This window comes from Oculina patagonica, chromosome 11 (genome assembly GCF_052425735.1).
Source record: "Oculina patagonica isolate OP01 chromosome 11, crgOcupat, whole genome shotgun sequence".
In the NCBI taxonomy this organism is placed as follows: domain Eukaryota; kingdom Metazoa; phylum Cnidaria; class Anthozoa; order Scleractinia; family Oculinidae; genus Oculina; species Oculina patagonica.
The window spans coordinates 11,215,116-11,232,957 of NC_135768.1; the positions used below are offsets into that span (position 1 = coordinate 11,215,116).

At 38.7% G+C, this 17,842-nt stretch overlaps 2 protein-coding genes across 2 annotated transcripts; both read left to right on the forward strand.

The window, feature by feature from the left end:
- The first annotated feature begins 1,157 nt into the window (after positions 1–1,157).
- On the forward strand, positions 1,158–10,203 carry LOC144630206 (uncharacterized). The gene is made up of 3 exons (XM_078488532.1): positions 1,158–1,307; positions 6,670–6,786; positions 7,915–10,203. The coding sequence occupies exons 1-3, from the start codon at positions 1,273–1,275 to the stop codon at positions 9,656–9,658; spliced, it is 1,896 nt and encodes a 631-aa protein (XP_078344658.1). The 5' UTR covers positions 1,158–1,272; the 3' UTR covers positions 9,659–10,203.
- A 3,137-nt stretch (positions 10,204–13,340) lies between these two features.
- LOC144630225 (uncharacterized) lies at positions 13,341–16,957 on the forward strand. Its single transcript, XM_078488556.1, has one exon. It carries the CDS (start codon positions 13,434–13,436, stop codon positions 14,694–14,696), a length of 1,263 nt encoding a protein of 420 aa, XP_078344682.1. The 5' UTR covers positions 13,341–13,433; the 3' UTR covers positions 14,697–16,957.
- The last annotated feature ends 885 nt before the right edge of the window (positions 16,958–17,842 follow it).

The window sequence follows — 17,842 nt, forward strand, 5'->3', positions numbered from 1 at the left end:
TACATTGCTACCATTGGCAGACGTACAAACATATATGTGTCGACCACGAAACACGTTTTGTCCATCGTCTATTGTCGTTTTATTTTTCAAGGCTCGCAATAGCCTCCTATAATGCACTTTTCGGGAAGGATTGCGTATTAAAAGGTACCAAATCTTGAGCGTATGCTTAGGAGCCTAGTTGCGAGATAAATCGCCCACATTCTCACATCAGGTAGAGCGCAGCACAGGGCACAGAAGAGTCTTTATAGTAGATGGTAATTCCAGCAAAATTCACCGTCCAATTGCTGCAAAAATCCATTTTGTTGTCTATACAATCGTACCCTGCTAGCAAAGTCGCTTCGACCTTTCCTAGGTATATGTTGATTCAAACCAATGTACGTGACATGTAGCAAGATTGCATCCGTATCCAGTGCCTGAACTCTCCTCTCCTCGCCCTGGATAGGGTTTCCACCCAGATGGGAGAATTAGAAACGACTGATCCATAAAACACTAACAAAATCGCGAAATTTGATACACTTTTGCTTTTATTTTTCTTGAAATCGCGAAAATTATTCGGCTCCCGAATTTTCGCAAAATTAAGGTGGCTCGTTATTTAGATATTTCCGCCTTGGCATTCTATTGCTGCTACACCTGTAGTGTTGAAGTTCATCTTCCAGAACATCTTTGTAAAGTTTTTAACAATAAACAAACTGAAGTCACAGGGACGTCAAAATTTGTTGCCATGGCAACTACAAAAGTGGCCAAAGATACCTCAATATTATACCTTACCTGGCCTATGAACCACCCCATTGAGACCCTCTATTACGAGCCACCTTTTAAAAGTACGCGCGAAAATTAGTACGAATAAGGTATTTCTTGCGGTCTGTTGATAAATAGTTAAACAGTTGGTCAGAGGGCCATTTACAGCAAGGACCACTTTTAATTTATTCACATTCTTTCGTGCAGATTTAATCCAATCAAAAGCCGTGGATAGCTTGCAGCCGTGACTTCTGATTGGTTTAAATCTGCACGAAAGAATGGGAATAAATTAAAAGTGGTCACACATTTGGGCGCCTTGCTGTAAATTTTTCCTCTTTTACCCGCTTTTCCTTTTTGGCAACACCCAGAAAGGGTTGCGCTGACCAAAAGGAAAGCGGGCTCTGGGAGACACGCCGAAAATTATCTTACATGAAGTTGCAAGCTGGCTGATGACTTCACACTTGTTCTAAAGCGCGCGATGGCGAGGAAATATTGAGTCAATATTGAGCAGGTTTAATCATCTGACAGCCATGTATGGTTACACTGCACGCGATACATAAAAATTTAAGGTATGTGTCACGTTTACAACTCATAAAACTTTGAAAGAAATTCGCTTATTCAACCGCCTGCACATGCACAACAGAACGTCGTCAGCCAAGCGTGTCACGCACAAAAATGTATATGTTACGTTTCAGCTGTTTCAGTAGGCTCAATAAATAACAGCAATGTAAGATAAGTAAAAAAGGCACTCGTCTGTACAGTGACGGTGCGGGCCAAAAATTCGAACCGAATGTTTCCTAGCGGTTTGACTGATCGATCGATAATCGCTGTTTAAAACAAATGCGAAGTGTATTTATGGCGTGACTCGTTTATTGCTGTCTGTTTGTATTTGTTTAATACAAACATATTCTTCGTTTTTGCTCGATTTCTCGGCGGTCAATAACTGCTGTATACAAATACTAAGCCTAGAATACGGTCGGTGAGGCTCGTTCGGTTCGTTTGCAACCCGATCGATGAAAAATGTGTCGAGTGTGAATAGCACGAGGAAAAGAATTAGAGAATTATTTGGCTGAGTTTATTTGTTTCCAGAAGCTTTTTGAACCGAGGAATTGATAGATGTGAGTGTTTGTTTTTACTAGCTTCGCGGTTCGGTATTTACGTGCCTTTATTTGAATTATAAAATTGGCCGCTTTGAAATTTAAAATTTGCATTTCTGGTTCATATTCCTTGACAAAGGAAATATCTATTTTTAATTTTAATGACCACTTACTGAGCACAGGATGTCTAAGTAGAATGCATGCCATATCTTGCTTTTACCCTTGTAATATTACTTTTAATATACCCCTGCCCACCAAGCGATCTACATTTAGGTAAAGGGATCAAGTTCAGTTTTACACTTTTATGGGAAACAAACTAAAATTGCAGGGAATAAAAGGTGTTAAACGCATGGATGAACGTGTTTTGTGTTTAGCATGCGGTAACTGTCATTTAGCAGAATTAACTACATCATCTTTTAGACGCGCGTGTTGATGTAAAGAACGTGTTAGGGCCAATAAATCTTGTTTTTGTTGGGTACATGTTGCTGTAACATTTTATGTGGACTGATTTCCTTATAGTCAAATAACTGTCATCAACTTGAGTTTTTCTTGTGCAAAAGAACCATTAGTTGCAATACATAAAGTAAGCACTTGTACATACACATATACATGTATAGATTGTCACCCTGAGACACATAATATAATTATGTGTATTAGTGAACTGGACTCACTACACTTAGGTATGTGCACTTGGCTCATCTCCAGACTGAGGTAACACACCAGCCTAGCAGTGGACAGCTGTTTTGTCCTCTTTGTGTACCACCAGTGTTGGATCACTAAGATGGGAGAAATAAGAACTTTTTTTCACATCACCATCATGCCTGACGCAGTGCTGACGAGTCCCAACTGCTAGGCTGGTGTGTTACCTCAGTCTGGAAATGAGCGAAGTGCACATACCTGAGCGTAGTGAGTCCAGTTGACTAATAATTATAATTATATTTTGAAAATGTTTAGAAGATTTGACCTCAAATATTAGGAAAATGGTTGTAACTGAAATATTTTCAAGAGCAATCGGTTGGTATGAAAGCTAGACTGAGACTTTATGGTCTTCTTGAGTGGGGTAATTAATATAACTTGCCATGTTAAGTTTGGGCAAATATTATTCCTAAGAAATTTAGATTTGCAAACTTTTTGTAACATACTAAGGGCCAGACTCTGTTACTTGCATTGAGCACAACAAAAAAGACAAAATAAAATAGTACTTACTTGCAAGTGACCTGTTAAAAAACAGGACAACTCGGATTAATATTAATCGAATTAATATTCATCCGAATGATTACTTAATCCAGAAATGGACTATTATAATACAGTGATAGATTATTATAATCCAGTAATCGATTATTATAATCCATTACTGAGGTTTGAGCCATGCCTTAATCAGTTAGGATTAATATAATCTGATAAATATTAATCCAACACAGGATTCCTAATAACCCTATGTAGCATTAATATTATTCCTACCTACAGTTGTCCAAAGCTTCCAAAGATTGACATTATTTAATGAACAAAGGCGTCCTTATCACTGAAAGCAAAAGCACATGCCCACGGCACGGATTCACTGGCCCAGAGGCGCTTGTTCCATTTCATTTACTTCTAGGGTCAAGATCGTGGTATCTATCAGCTCTAGCATATGCAAGTGATCGTCATGTGACTGATGTCATCAGTGTTATGTTCCGTCAGTCCCGTGTTAAGTCTACAGTGTGTCTGTCATATAGATCTGTTGTATCCGAACATTCACGGGAATTTTATCTGGATTTTAAAAGAGATTTATATTAATCCGGATGAAATTATTAATAATAATCTTATCCTTCCAATCGTTTGCCATACCTTAATCTATTACTGGATTATAATAATATATTACTGGATTATGATAATCTATAACTGGATTATAATAATCTATTACCGGATTATAATAACCCTGTTATAATCTATTATTATTATAATCAACGAATTAACATTAATCCGAGTTATCCGACTAACCCAGCTTTTGAATCTATGCAAGTAAAGCAATCGTCTCAGGCGCCTGTTTTCACGCGAAGTCCTAATAAAAAATGGACAACCGTACCACTATGCTGTAGAAACTGAAGGTTCATGATGCTGCTCGACGAGCAAAGACGAAGATACCTCTCCAAGTCTACGTATATGCGTGTCGTCACTTATTATTGTTGGGTTTTTTTCAACAGGCATTGGTTTGCAGCGCCATAGAACAACAAACAGAGAAACATATATCGAAAGCTAAGATAGGTGGCCAACAAAATGCATTCAAAATACATGTAAGGCATGTCGATTGTATTATTATTTTATCTACAGACAGATAGTAGGTTGAACACAGTTAATACTTCTATCAGTCATGATCAGTAGACTCGGACCCAAAGAGAACGGATTGCTCCAGCCAGGATTTATTCGTTTCGGTTTCGTTATATTGTTACTTTTTAAGGAAATACAAGGGCATCCCCTAGTTATTTCTCGATACGTGTGTGTGTGTGTGTGTATTTTTTATGAGAGTATTTTTTATTTATTTATTTATTTATTTATTTATTTCAATAGAAAAAATACACACAAATAACGTATAAATAAACAAATACAATAATTGAAAAAAAAAGAAAGGAAAAAAAAACTTACAAGTGTAAGTTTTTTTTTATGAGAGTATACCAAATTAGCTGTCTAAGAATATGAAAACCGATTTCAATAAGCAAAGCCAGCAAGACATCGTGAGACACGCTTTTGTAGAAGTAAGAAGAGAGCTAGTGTTGTTTGCCTTGTGGCACCGATGGGTGTCAGTGAAATTTTCATTAGAGCTTTTATTTTCAGGTATGTATAAATTAAGTTCTTGTTCTTTGGTTGTCTTTTCTTTAAACTTTTTATTAAGCAAGGTTACTCAATGTACTTCTCTACTGCTACATGAAGTTGGAAAGTACACTGTGCTTTTGCTTAGTGTGTACCGTAAGGGCAACTAATTTGTGGCTGTCTTGGGGTTACTATAACTCCTCTGTGAAATATTTTCCAAGTAGATTATTGAGCTTACATTAACCAGCATCTCTTTGTTTTCATGCACACGAAGTACAGAAATGAAGTGGTCAAAGTTGCATTTCTAGAAGGAATTGAAGGAACTTTATTTAGCTGTTTGGTGCCGTTTTGTGATGCATAAGTAAAACCTCAAGTTGACTTTTTGTTTACTGTGCAGGAAGGAAAACACACTGGCAAAAAAAAATATTTTTTTACGAACGCGACATTTCTTCGAGAGACCCTCGCGAAGTTAGTCGTTGAAAACAGTGGTCGTAGTTCGTCATCTGCTGCCCTTGCTCAGTGAAGGATCTTAGATTCCATTGAACATTTTCCCGAAGATTGTTCAAAGGTTTTGTTTGAAATGTTACATTTGTCCTCACTGTTTTAAACTGCTTTTAGTCTTGCATTTTATTTTTTCGTAAATTTGGCGTTTAGCTTTTGGACCTAAAAACAGCGGCGCGCATATTCATGCAGTCGTCACTGACGTACATGATATACCGAAAATATATGAGCTGTCTCCTCGTCTCCCAGTCCGAACTCTGCCCGGGGTGGAAACTGACTCATTTCGTATATTTAACCGGTGGTAATAAGACATCATCATCCCTCCTTCCTCTTAACATTCAAAATCAATTAACTTGATTATTTTTAAAATTAAATGGATTCTACGTTGCTCTTTAGCTACAAGTCTTTCTACGATATTATTGCCAACCCACTGTCTCGTTCCCAGGTGCCGCTGCATTCCCTCGGTAAAAAGTGGGATGTAAGGAGCGTGTGACTTGATGGTCAGGAGGTGAAACGCGAAGCAACAGTCCCACAGTTCCACGCGCACCTAGCGTGTACCGAGCAAGACCATTGAGCGACGTCTGGTAGACAAGACAGGCTAGGCCGTGAATAGTTTTGAGAAACGTTTTTTCGATTCCAATCTATTAGCAATGAGTAGAAACCGAAATCGTCCCCAAAATTTTATGTATTGTTAAATAAATCGAATAATGATCGATTGACATAAATTGATACTAGAAATAAATAATGTATAGTAAATCTAAGCCATTTTCTTCTAGATTTATTTGTTTTCAACCGTTTGGAGCGTGAAAAAGTTACATTTACATCGTCTAGAACTTTCAACCTCTTCAGGGTTCTAATCGATTATTTATTAACCATTGCTGGTATTGTTAATGCAGATGAGATTAAATTGATACACTCAGCCGATAAAATCATCTTTTTATAACGTGACTGTATATATAGAGCTTCTGCTCAACCAATAATTACCGCTTTTTGTCAACCCCGTGCGTCTCTGAGTGAAAAATGCCCGTTAAAAGTAACTTAAAGGCTAACTTAAAGTTAAACTAAAAAATTAAACTAGCTTAAATTGAGTGAAGTGTGTGAACAAAATAAAGGCGGTCAATACCTGGGTTTTTTCTTACCCTATTCAAAGTTTCTTGAGCAATTTCTTGGGCTTGGGTGTATCCGTGAAAACTGTAATCATTGGCAAAACGGTACAATGATAGCTTCCGATTTTTTTCCTAAACTGGTTAGATTACAATGGGATCGGAGGCAGCACTGGAAACGAGCAGGCACAACAAACTAACAAACTCTTACTGTACATTTTACACGAACGCCGCCAAATCGTACGCTTTCAATACGAGCCCTCACTACTTTTGACCACTGTTACTAGGAAGGTCACGTGATTTTAAAATGGACAATAAAATAAAGTGTCTCAGGAAAATCTAATCTATTTAAGAATTTCTTGTTAATAGGTGAAAGGTACATGCACTCACTTTTTATCAAAATATTACATCCGATGGACCAATCTTCTATTATGTCTCCACAGTTTGCTTCAAAGTTTGATGGCGCTTTCCTCGAAATGGAGATGTATTTTTTGGTTCTTTTGCTTTCTCTGTGTTATAGCTGCCTTGTCAATATTTGTATTGACGGTACATCTAAAGAGGTATGTTTGATTTTGTACGTACCGTTTAACTCTGAACTATCCCTCCCTGAAAATACCCCCTCCCCCTCAGAAAGCAAATTACCCATAAGCCCCTCCCCACCAAAAAAAACAGACGCATAAGTCCTATACCGATTATAAGCCCTTCCTAGTTACAGTTCTAAAAAAAGATTTTAGTTTTCCGAAAACAATTCCCCTATTGTAGTGCTTGTGCTTTGTATTTTGCGTCGTTAGGGTATGCGGAGACCTGCAATGTTCGTTTAAGGACTGTAGGATGCCATAGACGCAGTATCCCTTCAAAATATAAATCCAAGCAATTTTGTTACGCAAAAATGGCTTCCCAAAGTAAGCTTCCCACCCCACCCCCGATTTTAAGCTTTCCCCGAAAATAAGCCCACCTAAACAAAAGGGATATTAAGCAAACATAAGCCCAAGGCTTCTTTTCGGAATTTTACAGTGTTTTTCTAGAAAGATGTGTAATACGTTTAGGTGAGTAGTACGTATGGTACATATTTTACGTCTAGATGATTAGGAAAAATTAAATGAAGTATTATTTTCTTCATAAACAGAGCTTGCCTCAGTTACCGCATTATTTGTAACACTTATTACTTGATTTGACATAATCCCTTAGCTAAATATTAATCGTGACATCGAAATACTTTTTGATCGCAAATCTGATTGGTTGATCATTAAGAATGCCTTAAGTAATCTTTGAATTGAGATGGTTTTTTTCTTCTTCTCAAAGGGGATACATCCCAAACAACACAAGTTTAATAATACAAAGTATTTATGAATAAATGTAATATAAAAATGTCGAAAACCTGGTAATAAATCACCAAATTCTCATATCTAGTTAGAAAAATTTTCTTGGTCACGCATAACGGCTTACAGTGCGTTCTCTTAATTCAGTATTTAATTACGGTGCGTTCTCTTAATTCAGTATTTAATTACGGTACGTTCTCTTAATTCCGTCTTTGACGAACTGTGTATCACATCCAATATAAACAGTTACTTTGCTGCAGATTAGCAGGTAATGAAACGGAATTTTACCAGATGGTCATTGCCAAAGATTAAAACGTCGGGGTTCAAGAAACCAGTATTTTCAATTAATTTTAAGTATTTTTTTTACAGATGTGACCAAAACCCTTTTGACGTAAAGTATGACAAAAGATACCACGCTCCCTGGTTTAAAGAAAGCATCACAAAAGAACTAAATGAAGTCCACCTGGAAATGCAAAAATTACTCATCTACAAACAAGCACCCTTACCAAGATTGGTTCAGCGATTAGGAGACATTGTAAAGCGCCTTGACAACAAACAACAACAAAGTACAACTATCGAGACAGTCAACAAAGATGGTGCTGTGGATGTCTGCCCAGAGGAGTATCAAGGGAGTTCAGTGGGTTATCCTTATTTTGCGAAGAAGGGCTGGTACACTACCAACTGTACCAATGCCAAACCCATTCATTCCGTAGTGAGCATTTTGGTTAACACTGTTACATATCCCAAGGAAGATGAGATTCACGTTGAAAAGGTTTTAAAAGGGATAACAGAGACGTACCCTACAGTTCATGTTCATTTGGCAACTCAAAGTAATAATGTTGTGGAGGCTGCCAAAAACTACAAAAATGTCGATGTTGTTAAAGTGGATGATGGAAAGCTAAGCAAAGGATGGAACATGTTGATAAGTAAGGTCTCTACTCCTTATGTACTCGTTGCACGTGATGTTTTTCACTTCACATGGCTTACCCAACTTGAGAGACAAATTCGTGTGATCAGTCAGATACCAAATGTTGGAGTCGTAGGCGGAGCATACCGTAATCTCTCAGGTCACTGGAAAGCGGGCTGTGTGCAAACTAAACTAAAAAACTACGTCCTGGAATACCAAGAAGGATATTACCACTCAAAAAATGAGTGCATGTTCTGTGATTATCTGCAGGGTCCTTTCGTTACCAAGACAAAAATGTTGAAGCTTGACGAGAGCCTTCCAAATGAAGTTGTGTTTGAAGATTGGTTTTTACGTGTTGTTGAAGATGGTGCACTGATCATGGCATGTCCAGATGCTATGTATTTCGCTACAGATTACTATTTATACCCCAAAAGAAATGATAAAAACGTGTGGACACCTTTGGCTAAAAAGTGGGAGTTAAATCGGGTGTTACTGCCTGGGGGGATCAAGCATTCCTTTTCTTGTCAGGATATTGGCTTTAAATGTGATAATTATGCCCAAAGTGGTTTGCTCCCAGTTTGTTGTCAGGAACTGTATGCAGAAGTCGTGTCTTTTTTAAAGAAGTTTACTGATGAGCACAATGTTCGGTTAGAGCTCGATAGTGGTTCAGTATTAGGTGGTGTTAAGTTTAATGGCCTTATTCCTTGGGACATTGATGGAGATTTCTTCGTATTTTCCAAAGATATTGAAATTTTCAACAACAAAGATACAATCGACTATTTCCAGAAAAACGGTTACAGCCTAACCGGGTATGAATCGCCAAACCTTGATAGAAAGGATTATGATAGCTTTAATGGGTATGTAGGAATTGACTTCAACGGATTTGGCATCGAAATATTTGGGACAGGGATGCCTGCTATGTCAAACACAGTGTTTCTTCCAGCAGAGCTACAAAAACCTGAAACGTTCACCAAAGCAGACATTCGGGGTAACTGGATTGACACAAAGTTTAGTCCTGGATTGTATGCAAGGAATCGGTATGGAAGAGAAATCTTAAAGCATTCTCAGTCCTGGCGCAAAGTAGGATTAGAACATAGTTATGCTGAATATAAACCTGGCAGCTTCAAGCCATGCGAAAATCCAAAGCATCATGCTTGCGTGCATAGTTTCCCTGGCGACGGCAACATTCCGTTTTTGGTAACTTAGCAACGCCCAGAGTTGCTAGGGCTAAGATAGCCTCCCACGCAGTCGTTCTTAGGGGCGATCAGTGTAACACGATCGCCCCTAAGAAGGACTGCGTGGGGGGCTAAGGCTAAGCTAGTTCATTTTCCCATTAACAGTTTTTAAGAGCAAGCCTAGTTTCCTTGTAAACGTCCCGATCGTCGTCTTTTTAAAACACATTTTAAAGCGATACCTTGTATTTACATTCGGCCGGGACGATCTTGGTCATATTTGGTCTCCATATAATCGTCTTGATCGTGCTAGTAAAACTGAGACTACTCGATTCAGACCTGGCCGGGTCTGAAAGCATTATTTTGGTGCGAGTCTCAAAGATAGAATGGTGTGTGTCTGCGTATCTGCAGACTTCTATGGTCATGTTTGCAGGACGCACGGAAACCACAGCTAAGTGTAATATCCGCACAAAATAAACATTGTCATTGTTGTTTTTTTACTTAACAGAATCCGGACCTGCTTTATTCCTAATTATAAATGAATAATTTTGCTAATAAATATGTGTTTCGCCGTGGTTGTTTTTCTGGCCTTTTTGTTAGCCTTTAACATAAAGTTAAAAGGACAGTCACTATTCAAGCTTACAAAACTTGTCAAATTCTTAGCGTTAAGAGATTAATGTGGATGCTTAACTTCTAAAAAAACTCGTAGGTGATTCGCGAACGTAGATTTTTGAGCAAGCACGCCCATAGCCTATATTTATGGCCATTCAAAGAAAGTCTTATTTAAGCAAGAAGAATCCTACCCCCCTGACCCAAACCAAGTTGTTAATGTTTTATTCCTGGCAAACGTTCGTATTTCGTTTAAATGCAGCTTTTGCAAATTCATCTACGATCGCGCGGTTGGCCTGTGGCAGATCAATGATAACTCCACTGAAAAATATTTCTTTACGGGGAATCTCCGCCCCGAGTTCCAAACCCTTACCGTTTTATATACAATTTTTGACAGAAGAGGTGACCTTTTCATTTACGTATTCCTTCGATAGACCATGGTACTCCTTTCCGTACTTACATTAGGGACACAGCTATTTTCTTAACTTTTCACTTGAATAATCTCTTAAAATACTCAGATGAATGAACCGTTTGGTGGTTTATTTTGAGATACTTAAAAAAAACCGTTTGAATACTAAATTAAAGCATTTCCACAGTTTTTAAATACTCGTAAAATCTCAAACCTTTTATGTACCTCCGGCCTGACTGAAAAAGGTGTCCCTTTCGGACGGAGCTTCCATGTATAGTCCAGTAAATAGGGATTCCCCCCCCCCCCCACCCCCTTCCGTGCGCGCGAACCAAAATGACATGAATGATATGGTTCTATTTAAGGAATTGAAATTCTGGGTTAACAGTTAAACTTAAATATTTAATTCGTCAAAACGCTGTGGTTACATGGTTTACAAATGACGGCTTTGAACAGTTGTGTTATCTTGTATAATTTAAAGTAGGGGACGATACTATTGTGAAATAAATGATATTGTTGGTCCTTGAAGCAAATTTTACACTGGATAATTGGGAAGTATTTACGTCTGTACTTTTTCTTCAAATGCTGCTTTGGTCGTACATTGCTTCTTTTTCTTTTCGCGCAATTTTTTCGTTTTTAAAATAGCCTTCAGGTCGCGCAGGACCCTTGCTCTTTAATAAATCATTAGCCAAATTTCTTGACAGGGTATAATCTTGTAAAGCTTTAAATCGCTACATTTTGAAAATCGATTTCTCTAAAAACTATATGGTCAGGGATATTAGGGAAAGATAGAAATACGTAATGATTGTCGTTTTACTGAAATGAGCGTTTACTGTGATGTTGCAAGCTCTTAAAAGTTTAACTGCAGATAATGCGGTTTTGTATCCAAGTTTTCAGTTCGAACAGCGCACCGAATTAAATGATTATGTGACCTTGTGATATATCATAACCTCTTTTTTGTCATGACAAAAACGACATTTTCGATTTCAAAATTTGCTTGAAGTTAATGACTTCTTAGAAAGTAATAATGTGAAATCTAAACTATAAAACATGTCATCTTCATTTTGAGAAGGACGTTTCAAAATTCGCTCTTGTCAGAACACAATTGAGTACACCAAGTTTATGTTCCTTGCGAATCATTTCCTAAAATTCTATATCGGCGGAGAAAACTTGGACACAAAATTGCAGGTTTTGAGGCTTCCAAAGACCTTCCGAGTCAGTTGTTTACAACGACGTGTGCTAAATTCAAACCTGTGAATCTAATTATGATAATTTGCCACGTTCCAGCGCACGGGACGTAAAGCTGAGAACAATTACTTGTACAAAAAACTTTAAAAACAAAAATTCTCATGAATATTTCGTTTGTTGTCGGCTTCAGTCGTCGCAGTTCGTGCTTACTCTTACAGCCTTCCACCTCCTAGCCTCCCACGCAGTCGTTTTTTGGTCGATCTCATCGAGGTCGAGGGAAACAAAATTATAAACTGGTTTCCCGAGGGACCATATCGCACAACAAATACATTAGAAGATGCAATGTGAAAACAGTGCAACGGCGATCATCGGTCAACGTTCGCGGGTAACAGTGCATTGGTACCCTCTAACGTCATAGATTTTGCAACCTTGCACTCTCTCAAATATTTTGGCGGGAAACAGTTTCATTGTTAAATGTCATGAGAGTGTGCGCTGTTGGCGACTAGTGATATCCACATACGAATGTTATTATCCGTGTTTTACCAGGTATCAAAGTGCAAGTGTGTGACCGTGACATTGAAATAAGAAAATACACTGAATAAGTATTTAAAAGATTGAATCCGGCGGAGGACGGCACTTACTTTTAAAATAATAAATCAAATGGTAGGCAGTGTCCACATACGTACTGAAACTTTTTTCCCACAGATTTGCTTCAAAGGCGATGGCGCTTTCCCCTTACTGGAGATACACCTTTTGGTTCTTTGGCTTCCTCTGTCTACTGATGGTCTTGTCGATAGTGTTACTGACTATGTTTCTAGAACGGTATGTTTAAAACTGTTTTTAGGGGGGGGGGGTATTTACTTTGTGTACAAACAGGCCACGGAGGTAGAGTATCGATGAATAAAATTAAACATAACGTCGAGAAGAAGATGAACGAATTGCCATATTCCTTTTAACTCATGGGTTACCAGAACAGAACAGTTTGTTGGCTTGTTTTAGATGTGTGCATTACTTTCCTGCATGTAACCATGCGACCAAAGGGAATTTGACGAGATATGCCTTCGTAAAATGTACGAGAAATTGGTAATTTCATTTAAGCTGCTATTTTCTCTCATTACAGGTCTGATATATGTGAGCTACGCCCTTTTAAAAGAAAGAACTGTGAAGAATACCACGCTCCCTGGTTTAAAGATAGTATCATAAAGGAACTAAATGAAATCCACCTGGAAATGCATAATTTACTTATTCATAAACAAGCGCCCTCAGCAAGATTGGTTCAGCAATTAGAAAAAGTTGTAAATCGCGTAGACAACAAACGACAACGGAGTTTTACGAGTGAGACAGTCAGCAAAGATGGAAGTGTGGATGTGTGCCCAGAGGTGTACAAAGGAAGTAGGTTGGGCTATCCTTTCTACGCAAAGAAGGGCTGGCACACTGTTAACTGTACCAATGCAAAACCGATTCGTTCTGTGATAAGTGTTTTAGTTAATACTGTCGCATACCCCAAGGAAGATGAAAACAACGTAACGTTGAAAAGGTTTTACAAGGAATTACGGAGACGTACCCAACAGTTCGGGTTCATTTGGCCGCGCAAAGTAACGTGATTATGGAGACTGCCAAAAAATATAAAAACGTTGACGTTGTTAAGGTAGATGATGAAAATGTAAGCAAAGGATGGAACGCACTCAAAAGTAAAGCCGCTACTCCTTATGTACTCGTTGCACGTAATGTTTTTCACTTCACATGGCTGACCCAACTTGAGAGACAAATTCGTGTGATCAGTCAGATACCAAATGTTGGAGTTGTAGGCGGAGCAAACCGTAATCTCTCGGGTCACTGGAAAGCGGGCTGTGTGCAAACTAAACTCAAAAACTACGTTCTGGAATACCAAGAAGGCTATTACCACTCAAAGAATGAGTGCATGTTCTGTGATTATCTGCAAGGTCCTTTTGTTACCAAGACAAAAATGTTAAAGCTTGACGAGAGCCTTCCAAATGAAGTTGTGTTTGAAGATTGGTTTTTACGTGTTGTTGAAGATGGCGCATTGATCATGACATGTCCAGATGCTATGTATTCCACTACAGATTACTATTTGTATTCCAAAAGAACTGATAAAAACGTGTGGACGCCTTTGGCTAAAAAGTGGGAGCTCAATCGGGTGTTACTGCCTGAGGGGGTTAGGCATTCTTTCTCCTGTCAGGAAATAGGTTTTGACTGCGACAATTTTGCCCAAAGCGCTCTCCTCCCAGTTTGCTGTTTGGAACTGTATGCAAAAGCCGTGTCTTTTTTCCAGAAGTTTGCTGATTCGCACAATGTTAGCTTCGAGCTCGATAGTGGCTCAGTATTAGGCGGTGTCAAGTTCAACGGCCTTGTTCCTTGGGACTTGGATGGGGATTTTTTTCTGTTGTCCAAAGATATTGAAATATTTAACAGGAGTGAGACAATCGAGTATTTCCAGCAAAACGGTTACAGCCTAACCGAGTATGCATCACCGACGCGTGACGAAAACGGAAATCCAAATGATGGCTATGTTAGAGTCAACTTTAACGGATTTAACATCGAAGTATGGGGGATGTCTGTTTTGTCAAATACTGTGTATCTTCCAGCAGAGCTACAAAAACATGAAACGTTCACCAAAGCAAACATTCGGGGCAACTGGGTTGATACAAAGTTTAGTCCTGGTTTGTACGCAAGGAATCGGTATGGAAGAGAAATCCTAAAGCATTCACAGTCCTGGCGCAAAGTAGGATTAGAACATAGTTTTGGTAACTATACTGCTGGTATTTTCACGCCTTGCGAAAATCCAATGTATCACGCTTGCTTACATAGTTTCCCTGGTGACGGCAACATTCCATTTTTGGTTACTTAACAACACTTAGAGCCGTTATACTAAACCTTTTTTTCAAGGCACGAGAATCAATCTGGCTGTATGAAAATGGATTAGGCAAAATCTGTAGCTCATATTCAGAGCTACAGTCAACTCTCTCTTAGACGGACACCATCGGGACCGGCCGCCCCAACTGTCCGTCTTAGAGAGGTGTCCGCCTTATAGAGAGTTGAGGTAACATGACACCAGAAGTTTTGAGACGATAAAGCTGAACGGCTATGCAAAACGAATACACGTCTGTTTTTAGTCGCTTACGTTAGCAAAACCTATAAAGTGAAACAAAAATAATGTCAGAGATTTGACTTGTTTGTTAATAACAAACGGTGATACTGTAAGTAGAAAACTAAATCTACAAGATTAAGCAGAGAAGTAATACGTTATAGCGGATTGTTTTTGGTAAATTTGGTATTCTAAAGGCGCTGACCTACTATGCTATAGTGTCGATAACAAGTTTTGAAGTATTATTCACTAAAAAATAACTTTTAGTGCCTGTCCGTTGGCGGTTTCAAAGTGTCCGTTGACCGTCTTAGAGTGGTGTCCGTCTTACTAAAGCCTCGATCAAACGGTCATGATAGTTGATGATAGTTCACTGCTTCCAACTATCATTCACTATCATATTGACTATCATGTTTGCGATCAAACGCTCCATGATAGTTGACGATAGTTTGTCGAAATCACGCAATGCGCTCGCGCATTTCATTTTTGCTTTTCTCGTTCTCAACTCCACTATCACTCGGTGCAGAAATGTTTTCATGTTTTTTCCTTGTTTCCGATGCTTTCACGCCATCTCTTGCTTTTGGCAGTGATATTTTCAGTGCTTTCTCGACGCTGTTATTACTCTTCTTCTTCCCACTTACTTTCTCGTTTTCAGCTTCACTATAGTCCAAATATTAATCTAAATTTCGGTTTTCTTCTTCGACGAACGATAGAATTTCCTCTGCGGAAGCCATGAATCTTGGATTGAGCCCGTCTTGACTGAACCACTGACCGATAAACTATCACATGCACTATCATCCCCGCGATCAAACGGTAAAAACTATCATCAACTGCAGAGAGTGTTCTTACAGTAAAATGACTGAAAAACGGCAGGGACCATAACCAGGTGTCCGTCTTATGGAGGTGTCCGTCCTATAGAGGTGTCCGTTAAGAGAGAGTTGACTGTATCTGGATTAGCGAACAAGACGAGTGAAACCAGATGAGGTAAAAATCCTTAAATCCTTATTCATCCTGAAACCAAAAATGTCAAAATCACAAAGCTATAGGGCGATCATTGCTGACGTCATTGAACATTTTGCCTCATTAGCATACGACTGTACGTAGAGAAGGCATCCTGCTAATCCAGAATAACTCCAGAAGTTTAAAGAGCTTATGAAACTTATTAATCGGCGAAATTTTTAGCTCTTTACGTGTAATATTGAAGGAGATATTAGCTTTGAAAAACTGCAAAATTTGCTAATGAGCCCATATATACAATTTCAGTTTGAGTTTTTAAACCCACGTCAAAGAAAACTATTTAATACACCAGGCTCGAATTTATAGAGAAAGTTAATCGTGTCTTGCCCTTTCAATGTTCATAAAACTGATAGTTTTGTAGCTCGATCAGAAAATGAGGCGCTTAGACTTTTGAGGCAAATATTGTAAAAAAGATTCCCCTATTATCCAAGAAGGTGTCGAAAGGAAATGAAATAAATATGAAATAAAATGATATATCTTTAGGATGAGGACGTTTTAATGTTTATCATGACAGGAACAGTCCCCAACGGGAATGGAACACTTGGACCTCTTGAACACGGGCGGGTGCGCTATCCATAGAGCTACGGAGAGACTCACTGATTTACATTTACTAGGTTCATATGTGGCACGCGTCCTGCATACTGTGAGGATTAGCTATGTCGGTAGCATACTGTATGATGACAAATAAACGAAGATGGTAATTTTTAAGCTCGGAAGTTAAATGAGAAAGATGCCATGTTCATCCTGTTACAAGCAGTGGGAAAAAAAACCTAAGACCCCTTGGGGAGTGCTGGGGAATCAAACCCATGACATCCCAAGCAGCGGGCGGGTGTTCTATCCACTAAGCTACGGATCTGACAGATGATGTACAAGGACATTTAAAAGGTTGATATGTGACACGCGTCCTGTATACTGCTAGGATCGGCAATGTCGTACTGCATCAAGGCAATACGTTATCGACCGTAGGGAACTCAATTTTTTCTTGCTCTTGGCCTTTGATGAGTTCTTTATTTTCTGTGAAGCATTCTCATACTTCACTTTTTTAGTGAATGTATTTTTAGTGTAATGAATATACTTAGTGAATGTACTGAAAAGTCCTTGGGTATGTATTTTATTGTATTTTTTCCGATCCTATCTATCTTATGTATTATTTACGGTATTGTATTCATATCAAAATGAATTTTAGAGGCGGAGGGGATAATTGATCTGACCGCAAAAATACAAAGGTGAAGTTTCGTGTCATATTTACCGACTTTGCCGCTCGCACTGTATAGCTTGCAATGTGAAAGAAATAAAACAATTCAAAGCGAAATCAAAGGTCTTCACAAAGTAGTCTCGAAGCGTGTCATATTTTATCCCGGTGGTTCTGTTTCATTTAATAACTTACTATTTAACACTGGTAAAAGTTATTTTTAGTTCCGGCTGTACTTGAGGCTGTACCGATTCTGTAAAGTTCTCGAATACTCAGTCAGTGTGTCAACAACATGAATTTTGTTGAGCAAACACCAAACACATTCGAAAAGGCTATCTCAGCAGCCGTTGTCAGCCGTCGTCACGGTCTATACTGTTCCCAAGACTCCCAATAAATAAAAAATAATAAATATGTGTTTATAGTGGCCATGCACTTAGCTTCATATCTCAACGAGATAGCTAGTTTACAGGCATGCCACTGAAACAGAGGAAACAAATAATTTATAAATGAACATAACAGGGTTAAAAATCCCAACTGGCAGGAGGCAGACCAGTTGGCTATATACAAAGCGTGGTCGAGGATTTGAACTCGGGACAACCGAGAAACAAATCCAGCTAGTAGCAAGGGCAGGTCTTGAACCGGGGACCTCCGGATTACAACACCAGCGCCCTAAACCACTCGGCCACGCTTGCCTCCATAAAGC

What these genes read in the sequence shown, in the direction of transcription:
- LOC144630206 (XM_078488532.1), top strand. Translation starts at nt 1,273, where the DNA reads ATGGTTACACTGCACGCGATACATAAAAATTTAAG. An exon ending in GCGATACATAAAAATTTAAG is followed by an intron (nt 1,308 to 6,669) that starts GTATGTGTCACG and finishes ATGTCTCCACAG; the next exon opens with TTTGCTTCAAAGTTTGATGG. An exon ending in TTGACGGTACATCTAAAGAG is followed by an intron (nt 6,787 to 7,914) that starts GTATGTTTGATT and finishes TTTTTTTTACAG; the next exon opens with ATGTGACCAAAACCCTTTTG.
- LOC144630225 (XM_078488556.1), top strand. Translation starts at nt 13,434, where the DNA reads ATGGAGACTGCCAAAAAATATAAAAACGTTGACGTTGTTAAGGTAGAT.